The sequence below is a fragment of the Giraffa tippelskirchi genome, chromosome 9 (assembly GCF_054371585.1).
Source record: "Giraffa tippelskirchi isolate mGirTip1 chromosome 9, T2T-mGirTip1v1.2.pri, whole genome shotgun sequence".
Taxonomy (NCBI): domain Eukaryota; kingdom Metazoa; phylum Chordata; class Mammalia; order Artiodactyla; family Giraffidae; genus Giraffa; species Giraffa tippelskirchi.
Window position 1 is genome coordinate 47,353,858 of NC_137283.1, and position 12,797 is coordinate 47,366,654.

The 12,797-nt window shown below is 54.3% G+C and overlaps 1 protein-coding gene and 1 long non-coding RNA gene across 13 annotated transcripts in view; one reads left to right on the forward strand and one right to left on the reverse strand.

Moving 5' to 3' along the window:
- The window catches only part of TEX264 (testis expressed 264, ER-phagy receptor), a 30,213-nt gene extending 21,786 nt beyond the window's left edge, over positions 1–8,427 (reverse strand). For 2 of the 12 annotated variants that reach the window (XM_081525305.1, XM_081525300.1), the window contains exons 1-3: positions 8,369–8,427; positions 7,293–7,367; positions 4,822–5,113 (exon numbers count right to left, since the gene is read on the reverse strand). In XM_081525305.1, the coding sequence (XP_081381431.1) occupies positions 4,822–5,079 (258 nt within the window). In that variant the 5' untranslated portion in view covers positions 5,080–5,113; positions 7,293–7,367; positions 8,369–8,427. Of the gene's footprint in view, positions 1–4,821; positions 5,114–7,292; positions 7,392–7,902 lie in introns of all 12 variants that reach the window. The other 10 variants (XM_081525307.1, XM_081525299.1, XM_081525308.1 and 7 more) reach the window with 7 other exon arrangements.
- Positions 8,428–8,508: 81 nt separating this feature from the next.
- LOC145519988 (uncharacterized) lies at positions 8,509–11,109 on the forward strand. The gene is made up of 3 exons (XR_014064104.1): positions 8,509–8,755; positions 9,802–10,035; positions 10,130–11,109. It is a non-coding gene; the product is annotated as an uncharacterized LOC145519988 (long non-coding RNA).
- The last annotated feature ends 1,688 nt before the right edge of the window (positions 11,110–12,797 follow it).

The following is a 12,797-nucleotide window of genomic DNA, read 5'->3' on the forward strand; positions in this document are numbered from 1 at the left end:
CTGTTTTGAGGGTGCAATCCTGGAAAATCCTACTCCCTCACCACACCCTTCTCAGGCTCCACGTGACCTCAGTGCCTCCAGGGAAAGCAGGGGACCCCCATATACACTGAAGAGAAAGTATGGCACAGGCCAACGTCAGAAAACTCTTACTCAGCCCCTGCAGATTTGGTGACCCCCAGGCCAACTCTCAAAGGACTAGGCGGAGAAGGAAACTTCAGTGTGGTTCAGCTTACTAAAGGGGCTTTCCTGATGGCATAACGAATCTGCCTGCCAACGCAGGAGATGCAGGTTCAACCCCTGGATTGGGAAGATTCCCTGGAGAAGGAAACGGCAACCCGTTCCAGTATTCTTGCCTGGAGAATCCCATGGACAGAGAAGCCTAGTGGGATACAGTCCATGGCCTCACAGAGTCGGACACAACTGAGCGACTAAACAACAACAAGCTAACTAAAGGTAGAACCCAAGCACCAACAGTCCCCTGCCCCATCCCCTCCATGCCTAGAGCAAGCACCGCCTCCTAGGCCTTGGCCAGGTAAGCTGAACAGGCTGCCACGCCCCACTTGCCTCAGCCAAGCTCCCCACAAGGGCGGGCAGGCAGGTTACTTAAGCCCCAAATAGCAGAAGAGACGGCAGCAGCAGAGGGTGGGGCAGGAGGAGGAGGGCCAGGCTGTCAGACGGGACAGGGACAGGCCCACAGGCGCATGAGAGCAGCCCAACCACTAAGGCATGCTCACAGGTCAGAACTGGTCAGGATCAAACGAGCTGTGCAGGGTCCTCTCCAGCGCCTTGCCAACAACCAAGGCTCCCAGAGGGACCAGGCCTAGGAGAGGAGGCGAAAGTCACCATCCAAGTAGGAGACAGACAGCAAGACAGAACTCTGTGTATGTGTGTGTGCGTGTGCGCGCACGCCACCAAGGCCCTCAGGGATGGAAAACAGAATGATTCCTCCAGCACCACAAGAATCACTAGCCCAGATCTAGAGACTCCTCCCATATAGAACTCCAAGGCTGGATACAGGGCTGGCCAGCTAACTGACATCCACACATAGACATGTCTCTCCAGGATATACACACTCAAGCAACATCTCATGTGAAAGGGTCCACAGCAATGCCACAATCTTGCCTTGCTGGTGCCCTTTCCTGTGTTACTTCCTGGGCCCTGGGCCAGACCAGGGGAGCCTCACCAGGCCTTTCTGAGGAACCAACCTCCCTCTGTCCAGCTGAGACCTGGAAGGGGCGTGGCTGAGAGCTGTCAGTCCACACCTCATGGGGGTGGGCAGCACCCATCACAAGTGGCCACCCCTCACCCGGTCACTACTGCCCCACGCACAGAGCCTGAAATAGCCTCACTTCCTCCCACACTCAGAGAAGCCAGATTCTGGCTCCTGTTGTGTTGTGCTGGGCTGTGCTGGGGAGGGCGGAGTGGGGATGGGACACTCCACAGCTCAGCCACATCTTGTCCCTTCCTCCTGTGAATCACAGCACGCAGGGCCCCATGCTGGACACTGCTGGGCTGGGGCAGGCAGCCAGGGAGCAGAAAGCTTTGCTTCTCGGCCTTCCCCAGGACCGGAAGAGGCCTGTCCTTCAGGCTTCCCTGACACCCCTCGCACCCATGGAGAGGGCCTGAGGGCTGCATCCCTTGGTCCCCACTGTGCACCAGTGCCCAGGACAGAGTGGCACAGACCAGATGCTCAAATATTTGTTAAATGCAAATAAAAAAGCATAAGTAAACTTGGTGAGACAGTACTGCAGCATTTGCTAACTGACCGTTAGTCTCCTCCCCTATGGTATCAGCAGTATGGACTCAGAAGCCTCAGTTCTCACGGACCAGATAGTTTGTGGTAGCCATGAGAACATGAATCCTGTGGGTCCAGGGTTCCCTGAACCTTCTAGGATCTCTGCCAGGCAGGTGAGCCATCCCTGGTGTCAGGGTGTGACTCAGCTCTGAATGGGGACACAGGTTACTCCGAGTGACCCAGGACTGGGATAGACAGGATCAGAGGGGCCACTCTGACCATGTGTTCATTCTCTGTGCCAACCTGATGGTCACAGCCAGGGCTAGGGCCTAGGCCTGGGTTATGAGTGCCCAGCCTAACAATCCTCATCACACCTAATTAGCATGAGTGTTTTTTCCACGCATTTTTTGTTGTTACAACTTCTGATCCTCAACCACAGCACCTCAAGGTGCTGTGCTTAGTCACTCAGTCGTGTCTGACTCTTTGTGATCCCATGGACTATAGCCCACCAGGCTCCTCTGTCCATGGAAATCTCCAGGCAACAATAATGGAGTGGGTAGCCATGCCCTCCTCCAGGGGATCTTCCTAAACCAGGCATCGAACCCAGGTCTCCTGCATTGCAGGCAGATTCTTTACCAGCTGAGCTACTAGGGAATGCCTCACCTATGTCACTTGATGTAACCCTTGCCAGCCGACCTAAAAGCAGGTATTTTTAACATTACTCTGCAGGTGAGGAAATGGAGGTTCAGAAAGGTTATGTGGTATGCCCCAAATCACACAACAGGACAGTGGTGAGACAGAACCAGAACCTGGGACTGCTAACCTCAAGGCTGTGCTCTCAGGCCATGGGCCCTCAGACTGGTACCCAAGTCAGGATGTGCCTAGCCAAGCCTGGAAATCAAGACCCAGCCCAGGGAGTCTATCACACCCCCAGGAGAGCTGTATGGTGAGCTTCCTGGAGGTGGTTGGGTTAGGAGGCCACGGGGACGGTGCCCCATGCCAAGATTCTTCTACCTCACTCTTCCCTGAGCCAGCCTTTAGCAATGACCCAAAGGTACAACGGCCCTCTCCCATTCTGGAATTAATCCAAGAAGTAACATACGGCTTCTGGAACAGGACATGCTGATGAGGAAAGAGACACTGCAAGGAGCCTTGTCCCTCCTACTGAGCTCCTGCAGAGGGTTCCAACTGGGTCAGATGTGGGAGGAGGGGCAGGGACCAGGGGAGGGTAGTGGAGAGACAGGGACTTACACAACAGAACCAGGCAAGGGTGGGGGTCCGGGTGGGGATCTAGGAGCTTCCCACAACCCAGAACTGCCCCATCCCACTTGGGTCTCAGTGTTCTTGACTCTCAGTGCCATCTCCCAGTAGTGTGACCTCAAAACTTCCATGTCTACTCATCCTTCAACCAGGCCACGTCACCTTCACCTGGACTCAGCCCAATCTCAATGGCCCCCTGCCTTGTCTCCTCCCCTTGCCATCTACTTAGCTTCCTAAAGCAGAGGTGGCAAACTGTGCCTTACCTGTCCTCCCAACCCACTGTACCTCCCACTGCCTGGCCCAGCCAATCCTTCTACATCGCTCTCCACCCACCACGTGTTCACTTACCACACTTCCTCTGTCATCCTACATCTGCAGGCCTGTGCTCTGCAGTTCCCTTAGCCAGAAGGCCCTTCCCAGTAAAGTAAAATTATACTCATGGCAGACCTCCTCTCTGAGCCTCCATGGTAGACTTGAGGCAAATCCACAGCTCAAAGTTCCATGAACGCTGAACACAGAACAGTATCTTGCTGGACATTCATTTTTATAGGGCTGACTTGCCAACCCCACAAAGCTTCCTGAGGGCAGGGCCAGGTCTGTTCATCTCCAGAGTGCAGGTGTCAAGCAGAACCTGGCACAGAGAGGGAGTCAGCATATCCTTGTTTCGACTGAGCACCCCAGTGAGGCCTGCTCAGCAGGCAGTGTGGAGGCTATAGGCCTTGCCCACTTGAGCTCTCCAGGCGAGGAAACCAGAGCTGGGGATTCCCAACACCTGGTTTGCCAAGACTCAGAGCTGGAGGCTGGAGAACCTTGGCAGAGCTGCCAGCCCATGCAGCAGTGGGCAGCACCACCCCACAGCATAGCAGGAAGCCACACTGGTGAGCTCTGACTCACCACAGGCTGTAAGTACAGCCAGACACCCACAGGGTGCCCATGATGCCAGGTTAGTCTCTGACTCCAGCATCCCAAACAGCTCACCAGGCTCCAGTTGCCCCCAAGGCCCTCTCCGAACTAGGCAGCTTGATGTCCAAAGAAATACCTTGTCCCTGGGCGAGGGACCATCATAATGACTATAAGATTTTATTTTCTTTCAGCAGAAGAGCTGAAAGAGGGAAGGCAAAGAAACAAGTGTGTGTGTGTGTGTGTGTTAGTCGCTCGTTGTGTCCAACTCTTTGCTATCCCATGGCCTGTAGTCCACCAGGCTCTCCTATCCATGGAATTCTCCAGGCAAGAATACTGGAGTGAGTAGCCATTCCTTTCTCCAGGGGATTTTCCCAACCCAGGGATTGAACCCGGGTCTCCTGCATTGCAGGCAGATTCTTTACCATCTGAGCCACTGGGGAAGCCCCCAAAGAAACAAGAAACAACCCCAAAGAAAGGGCAGCATCTAAATGGCCTGGCTTTAGAGTTCTGGCTTCAAATGGGAATGAAAGAAGGCCAGAAGAGGAAGCAACAGAGCAAAGCCCCGGCAGAGCCTAGGGGTTCACAGCGGCACTCAGAAGTTCGTGGGAGCCACAAGACAGGGAAACTAGACTTGGAAAGTAGAAAGCCAGTATATGGATGCGTGGAGCAGAAGTCCAGATTAAATCTGGAAGAAGCTTCAAGGTCAGAGAGGAGGTGGTCTAGACTTGGACAAGTAGAAAGCCAGTATATGGATGCGTGAAGCAGAAGTCCAGATTAAAGGTCAGAGAGGAGGTGGTCTGCATAGCCAGCTCAATGATTTCCCCACCCCTTCCTCAGAAACCAAATCACCCCTAGCCCAACAAGCCCTGCCCCACGTCTGTCCAGGGGGTAGAACCCCAGCCAGGGCACAGGAGGCTCCTTACCATGTGGGGGTTGTCATAGTAGACGGCAATGGAGCGGAGCTTGGGGGAGACACTGCAGCTCTCCGTGAAAAGCGGCCCAGTCTCACCGTAGGGCCCCACGTGGAACTTGTAGGCCACGGTGACGTTGCGGATGGGGGGTGAGCCAGCACTCACTGTCACCCCAGCCAGCAGCCCTGAGTACCCGGCAAAGGCCAGCAGCGTCAGCAGCAGCAGCAGAGTCAGGACCCCAATTAGGCCCAGAAGGAGCAGGTCCGACATGGCTCTGTGCCCCCCACGCCACACCCCAAGGCAGCTGCAAAGGAGACAGAAGGGAGAGGAGGCTGGTAGCCTGCTCTGACCAATGTGCCCGCCTGCCCGCCAGCCAGCTGTGGCCCAGCCTCAGCCCTGCCTTGGGTGCTCTGACCCGGGAAGGGGAGGAGCTGGAGGTGTTTACACACATAGTGACCTAGAAGGGAGCTACAAAGGATGACTGAAGCCACAAGCCTCTTTATTTCTTAATCACAACTATGGAGGCTCTCCAAGCAACTCTGTCAGCTGGCAGTCGTGGTCACACCTGGGGAAGCTGAGTCATGAAGAGGCACAGGAGTGAGTCAGTGGGGGACATATATCTGGCCCATAAGGGGCGGCTGATCGTACTTCGGCCCTGATCAGCCGCCCCTGATGGGCAGACGTCAGCCTGCCTGCCAGCCTTTTCCCCACATTGCCTCTTCCTTACAACTCAGACATACCGCCTGCCCAGCCTCCCCAAACCTTGTGAGCCACTGCCAGAGGGAGGAGGGGCAAGCACAGGGCCCTCTTATTAAAAACAGGGAAACCATGAAGAATGAAACCTCAGGGGGAAAAAATGTGCCACAGGAAGGGGCTCGCATAGGAAAGTCTCTTTGACTAAACACATCTGGTCCACGAAATACTGCTATCCAACAAGCTCATCCATCCAGAACCAAAGGAGAGGCCAGGTTAAAGGGGGCCTGAGCAGCCAGAGCAAAGTCCAGCACTATGCTTCCTGAACTTGCTGGGCTCCCCAGGCTAACAAGCTTCATCCCACTTCTCCAGTCCACAGATCAGCAAGGAAGAGGCAGAGGAAAAAAGACTGCTAGAAGTGGAGACACAACAGGGAGTGGTGCATCCCATGGGGGAGGGGTGCTGGCCAGCCAAGAAGCCAAACGTGGGATCCAATGGCTGCTCCTCCCCTCCCCCTTCCTTCCCTTCTCCTCAACATATCTGGATGTTTGGAATTTCGTTTTGGGGGTTCAGCTCTCCCCCACTGACCTCCTGTACTAGGTAGTTCACAGAAAGGCATCATGTAGGTTTGCTAGGGGGTGTCTTTCCCTTTCTGTGTATGTCATTTATCTGACGATTCTCCCTCTTCCTCACTGGACTTTCCCTGTTTCTCCTATTTGCTATCTGCATGGTATAAGCAGCAAAGATACTTGTTTTAGGGGAGGGAAAAAAAAAAGAGAAGATATCGAAGAGCAGGCTGAGGGACACAGCCCATAGGCTGGTGTATGAGCCATTGCAGACAGACTTCCCAGGCCACCATGCAACTTGGGGCCAGAAGACTAACTCTCTTATACGGAGGGTTTGACCTGCATCACCCAGGGTGGGGGCGGGGGGGAACACACCACAGAAAAGACTATTTATATGGTTCAGGAGCAGAAAATCAACACTTCAGCTCTATGGAAAACTTAGCTGTATGGAATAATGTATTCCCTGTGGGTTCCGGGTCTCAAAACTCTCTTCTGAAGAACTGTCTTCGCAGTCAATGTGCACAGAGCATTTGTCTCACAGAAACGCACAGTAAACTTCTAAACCTTTGGCATCATGACCTTGTGGTGTATCACAATAGTCTTTTCACCCACCCTTGTTCCTACCCTACAGTTGCACTTCTGGATGCATTCTTTGCCTTACTCAGCCTGCCTTCAGTTAGTTTCACACCTGATTTCTTTGATGATGATAAGGCACTGTCTAAATATTGAAACACAACTACTTCATTAATCCTCAAAACCAGATGGGTATGGATCAGAAAACAAGTGGTTAGAGATTAAGAGACTTGCCCAAGGTCACGAGGGTACCAAACAGAACTGCCTGGACAAAACGCAGGCAATGAGAACCCAGGTAGTCTGATTCCCCCATTTCCACTTCTCTCCTCCCTAGGAACAGGACCTCTGGAAAAGCCCAAGAATTTAATCTATGTTGGACATCTCTGAACCCAAGGCTCTTAGCTGGAAGCTCTCAGCATCTAAGTCTCCCACTTGTCTTGGAAGTGACCAGCCCTCTGGCCCTTGCTCTCTAGGCTGCACACTTCCTGTCTCCTCAAAGGAGCTTAGTTCCTGGAACCCTTCTCTTCCTGTCACTTCCTTAACTGCTCAAAAGAGGCGGGGAAGGTACCTGGGGTCCCCGCTGAGCTCCGGGCAGCATGGGGACGGAGGCGGGGCAAGAGAAAGGGAAGAAGAAGGGCTGGGGAAGCTCACCTCTAAAGCCAGGCTCACTTTTAGCAACTCATGGCATCCAGCGCGGCAGGGGCCAAAGCTCCAAGTGCTCCAGGGCTGAGGGCAGAAAGAAAATAACCACTAAGCCGGGCACCCTGCCCTGACTGATCTCTTATCAGGGAACGCCCACAGGGGCCTCTACAAGAACTCTCCTCGCCACAAGATTACACCTGCAACACGTCCTCAGACCCCTTAGGGAAATCAGAAGCCAGATTCCGCCCGAAAAATGTCAGCTCTTCACTAGACTTCTGGGCATAAACCTCTGTACTTGGAGCGTCCTCTTCCTGGAGGGGTCCGGCCACCGCGCCTGGCCCTAAGCCAACCCCTGCCGCTGACCCTGGGCAGGCTGTGACCCCTCTCGGTTTCTCCTCGGGTCAGAGAGGCCGGAGCAGAGAAGCTGGGAGGGCGGCCCCGCGCTGGCTTCCTGAGGCTGCTCACAAGCGCCGCGGCGGCTGGCCCGCCCTTAAAGGGCCAGCCACAGGCAAAACTTTTAGCGCCCACTGGGCGCGGGAAGATTTGGGAATCAGAGGGGCCTGCGCTGGGAGGAGAGGCTGCCTCCACTCTGCAATCACGGCATCCAGCCCCTGCTCACCCTCGCCTCGCCTACGTAACCAGCCCTTTCCTTTTCAGCCACGACCTCTCAGGGTCCCACGCACCTCTGCAACTTACAAGGAAGTTAAAGTTTGCAGCCACCGCTGTGTGGCGCGGCCTCAGGAGACAGGGGCGGAGTTTACGTGCGATTCTGGTCCGGTTGTCGGACCCCCCCGCCCATCCCCACCCTTTCGCCCGCCCCGGGGTCCCTAGTCTCTGGGCGTGCCCTGCACCGGTGGCCGAGGCAGAGGGTGGCCCGAGATAGTAGAGTGGTCCAAGGTCGCGTTCAGGCCCTTGGATGCAGCCGGGACGGGCTGTGGGCGCGACGAGATGCAAAGAGCGGTTGGGCCGAGGTCACGGTGGGGACGCGGGTGGCCCTGAGGTCGCGCCCAGGCGCACGGAGGTTCCAGGCCTTTGGCGCGTGTAGAGCCGCCCCGGAGAGGACACCTCCCCGACCTGGCCCTCACCTCAGCGGCCACCAGCCGCCGACGCCAATCCGCGCACGCGGCTTGGTCTCGGAGCCTGCGCGCGCCCGCCGCGCACGCTCGCTCCGCCCCCTCTTGCGGCACGACGTGGCCGTGGCCGTGAGCGCGTGCGCGCGGGGCCCAAAGGGCGGGGGCCTGCCCCGCCCCGTGTCCTTGGCAACAGACGTACGCCTGTACGGCTGAGCCGTCAGGCGCCAAAGCCACCCTGTACCTTCCTGCCTCCCACAAGCTTCTGGGCCGCAAGTTGTTTCAATCTCTTAACTTCTGGACGTCGAGAGCGCCACGACTCCCCAGCCCCAGGCATGAGGGGGAAGTAGAGAGGCAGTCTGGGGTCCCCAACGGCTGCACCGGAGAGGATCCTTTGAAGAGGTTGGGAAGTGCAGCACGGCAGTACAACTCTGGCCTTTGTATCACCCTAGGTACTGTCACTTTGTCTCAATGAGGCTTCCCAACAGACCTGGGAACCAAGCAAGGCAGGGCCACTTGCTCCTATTTTACAGCTGAAGCTCCCGGAGGAAGCAGGATCCAATCTCCGGGCAGCGCAGATAGCAGCTACTTCCAACAATCAGCGTCTACCTCTCCCCTCCTCTGCCCCTTTCCCCCACCGCCAAACGGAGCACAGAGGTGATCATTCTTCCATCTAACATTTATTGGGCATCGCTTCCTGCTAGTACAGTTCTAGGGGCTGCGGATACTAAATGAACAAAATCAAGGCCCTGCCCTCCTGGAGCTCACCAGGGGGGCACTCCGCCTCCCAGGTCCCTCCTTCGGTACCCTAGAGGTGGATGGGGGAGGCCCCTTTGCCCTTCTAAGTTACGTATTCTACACACACACACACACACACACACACACACACACACACACACAGTGTGCATGCTCAGTCATGTCGGACTCTTTGCGACCCCATTGGACTGTAACCCGCCAAGCTCCTCTGTCCACGTAATCTTCCTGGCAAGAATATTGAAGCGGGTTGCCATTTTCTACTCTAGGGGATTTTTCCCCACTCAGGGATTGAACTCGTATCTCCTGCATTGGCAGGCGGATTCTTTACCACTGTGCCAAACCCCAAGTCAACTGTAAGTTCCTTGAGGACAGGTTCAATCTTCAGCTGGTATTTCTGAGGAACTACAAAAACAACGAAGCATTCTTCCAGGTCCCCAAAGATAAAACCTCACCCTCCTGAGAGGGCCAGTCCTGCAGTGGAGGGGATGGGGCAGTGGACAACTCTGCTCATAAGCTTGTCTACATGACAAGCCAGGTCAAGAGCTACTTTGGTGCTCTTCACACAGAGGACTGGTTTGGGAAGTGAATCATTTTGGGGGGGATCCCCCTATACTAGCAAAGGGCAGACTGAGCACACGGAGGCACTTGTAGCTGGTTTCTTTTCCTTCTACCTGACACTATTCTGTTCACAGGCAGGGAAGACTGAACCTCATCTACAGGGCTCTGGGCCAACCAGAATGGGTAGCTGACTTCACAGAGGCACTCAGGGCTGGGCTGGCAGGATCATGGCAGTTCTGTTCTACTGATGGATATCAGGCAGACGATCAAACCCTCTGGGTGCCCCCAGGCAAATGGACATGAAAGCATTTCCTGTGAGACCAGGAAGAGCGGGCTACTGCCTCAGACACAGACAGCCTCTCTGCAAGGTCAGTTCTGCTTCTCAGAAGCTGATAAACTCCCAGGAAACCGTTGTCTGAGCGGCCCTTTCATCATCTTGTCCTCTCTGCTCACTTCCTTTAGCGTGGTAGAGGAACTCCAGAACCCCACGTCAGAGTTCAGGCTGTGTCTTAGGAGCCTCAGCACCTCTGTGGTGAAAGCAGAGTTGACCTGTGACTGGGGCTGCAGGCCATCAGCCTACTAGGCTTCATTGCAGGCTCCTCTCCACAAAGCCAGCTCTGCCCTTGGTAGGATTCCTGCAAGACCTTTCCTCGCCACCAGGAGACAGTAGCCCAGGCACTCCCCACTACCCCTAGTAGCATGTCTGAGCAGAGCTGATCACCTAGCCTCTTGGATCATCTCCCTCCCCCATGCTCCAGTCCGTCCTGTCTCCCAACAGCCTCTCATGAGCCCAGACTTGGCCTTTGTCTCCTCCTGCCTTCCCTGTCTAAACAATTCCCACAGAAGCTCTTTAACTCTCCCTTAGTAAATTCCAGACTGTTTCCCCAAACAGGAAACAAAGCATAGACAACCCCCTCCTTCCCCTACCTCTTCAGGTTAGTTCCCTTTGAGGCGGTGGTTAGATCCTCTAATTCAGATGACAAATGAAGAATGCACATGCAATGTAAGATGCTCTGCAAACCCTGCCACCAGCCATCTCCTACCCTCTGAAGGCCAATCCTTGGCCATTCACAGCTTAGTTAGGGCTACCCCTGCAGGACTTGCCATGACTGAGGGACCAGCTAGCCTCAAGCCACTCGGAGTCAGCTTTGCTATTTCCTCTACAGCCAGGAAATGCAGTCTTCTTCAGGTGAGTCAAGGCAGAAAGTCTAGTGAACTCCACAGCATAAAAAGAGCCTGCCAGCCACCTGTCCTCTGTTCCCACCCCCACAGGTACCATCTCAGTATCCACACTGCTCTAGGTTATATCCCTTACACCATCACCCAGCCACAGAGCTGTTCAGACAATTCCTTGATTAAACAACACTGCCTTCTTCAGTTTACATTTTATTTTACAAAAAGAGAAATAAAGAAAACTGATAGGCAGTTATACTGACTTACAATTGTTCTGTTTGCTTTTTTTAAAAAAGTGACATGAAACACAAGTAAAAATAAATACGTCATAGAAACAGCCAGTTGCCCAGTCTCTAGGGCAGGAGCACCTGCCCTGCTGAGAGAGAAGGGAAGCCCGTGATCACACCAGCAGCTGAAGCACTCAGCTACAGGTGCTCCTCAAAGCCAGGCGCAGGTCCCAGGCCTCAGGGGGCGTCCTGAGGAAAGATGGAAAACCAAAGCCACGTGCCAGGTCCCTGGGGCCACCTCATCTCCCCCGACTCCCCCTGGCAGCAGTGTGGCCTTAGTGGTTATCCATTGCGACCCCCTCAACCCACCCTGGACCCCCTTCCCCGACCCCTCTGGAGAGGGTACAGAAAAAACAGTCGGGCAGGCTGAGGGGATTCTTCTGGTGAGTCCCCAGCCCACCCTGAGTAACACAACCAGATAAGTCAGTTTACACCCATGTGCACATAAGCACGTGTGTGCACACACACACTCTACCACACACACACACACACACACACATACACACACAAACCTGGACTGAGCTCTCTTCCAGGGGAGGGCCCTAGGTCAGGTCACAGTATGAGGTCCCCTCTCTTCTGAATATTACCCCAATAGTGGTAACGGAGTACTAAAATCTCCCCCCGGCCCCATCACTACAGCCTGTCTAGCTACTTCTCCCCAACGCACTAGATTACGATAGCAAACAGACCTCTGACGGAGGAAAGGAGACCAAGTCCCCAAAGCACAGAGAAGTTGGACTCTGCCTGCTCAGCAAGTTCATCGTTAAGACTCGGGTATTCATAAAAGGACTAGAGCCAAGCCAGTGGCACAGAACACACACGAAGGGGTCACAGTGGAATACACAGGGCAGAAGAGTCAGTCAGAAGGAGAGTCTGCAGGTGAGTGATTGGAGAACATAACCTTCTCAGACAGACCATGAGGTGCAGATCTCGTGGGAACAGTCCGCCGAGGGCCAGAAAGTCTGCTAGGGATCTAAAGGTGGGAGGAGTTCTTCTCTCAGTTTTGGTAGAAGGAGTGTCACTGAGCTGGGTGCACAGGAGGCCACTGCTCAGAGAGGAGAGAGTGGTCTCCTGTGGAATCACAGGGGACCGGGAAGCACGAGGGGGTTATGAACAGACACATAGAAACAGGAATGTAAAGCCCCAGAAGACCTTCCCCCAGGGGATGAGGACTCAGTTCAGAGCAATGCCAGGCATGCCCAGACAAGAGTGCCTTGCTCTGACTGCTGTGGGAGTGACAGTCCCACTGAGACTGTTAAGTTTGGTTGAGTGTTTCAACCTATCAGCAAAATGTTACCCCAGCTACTTGCTTCGTGTCCTGGAGTGGGAAATGTTCGTATTTAGTTGTGAATCACAAGTATATAGAGATTCTACACACTAGTTCCTAGAGAATAGAGTTCTAAGGACCAGAGATAGCCTGAAGTCAGAAGATGCTTAAGACAGATGCTTGAGAAGCATAACTCGAGGCAGTGAGAACTCTGCAGATATCTAATCTGAAAATGATCTGGATCCAACATGGTTCACTTACTTTCTCACTTCAATGGCTAATCTCTGTTGAATTTTTATCTACACAGATACTGAGACAGCAAATCAAGCATTACTACAAGTGGTAATCCTGAATCATTACATAGTACTATATCCCCTAGATTGAGGATTTAGGCTAAACCAGA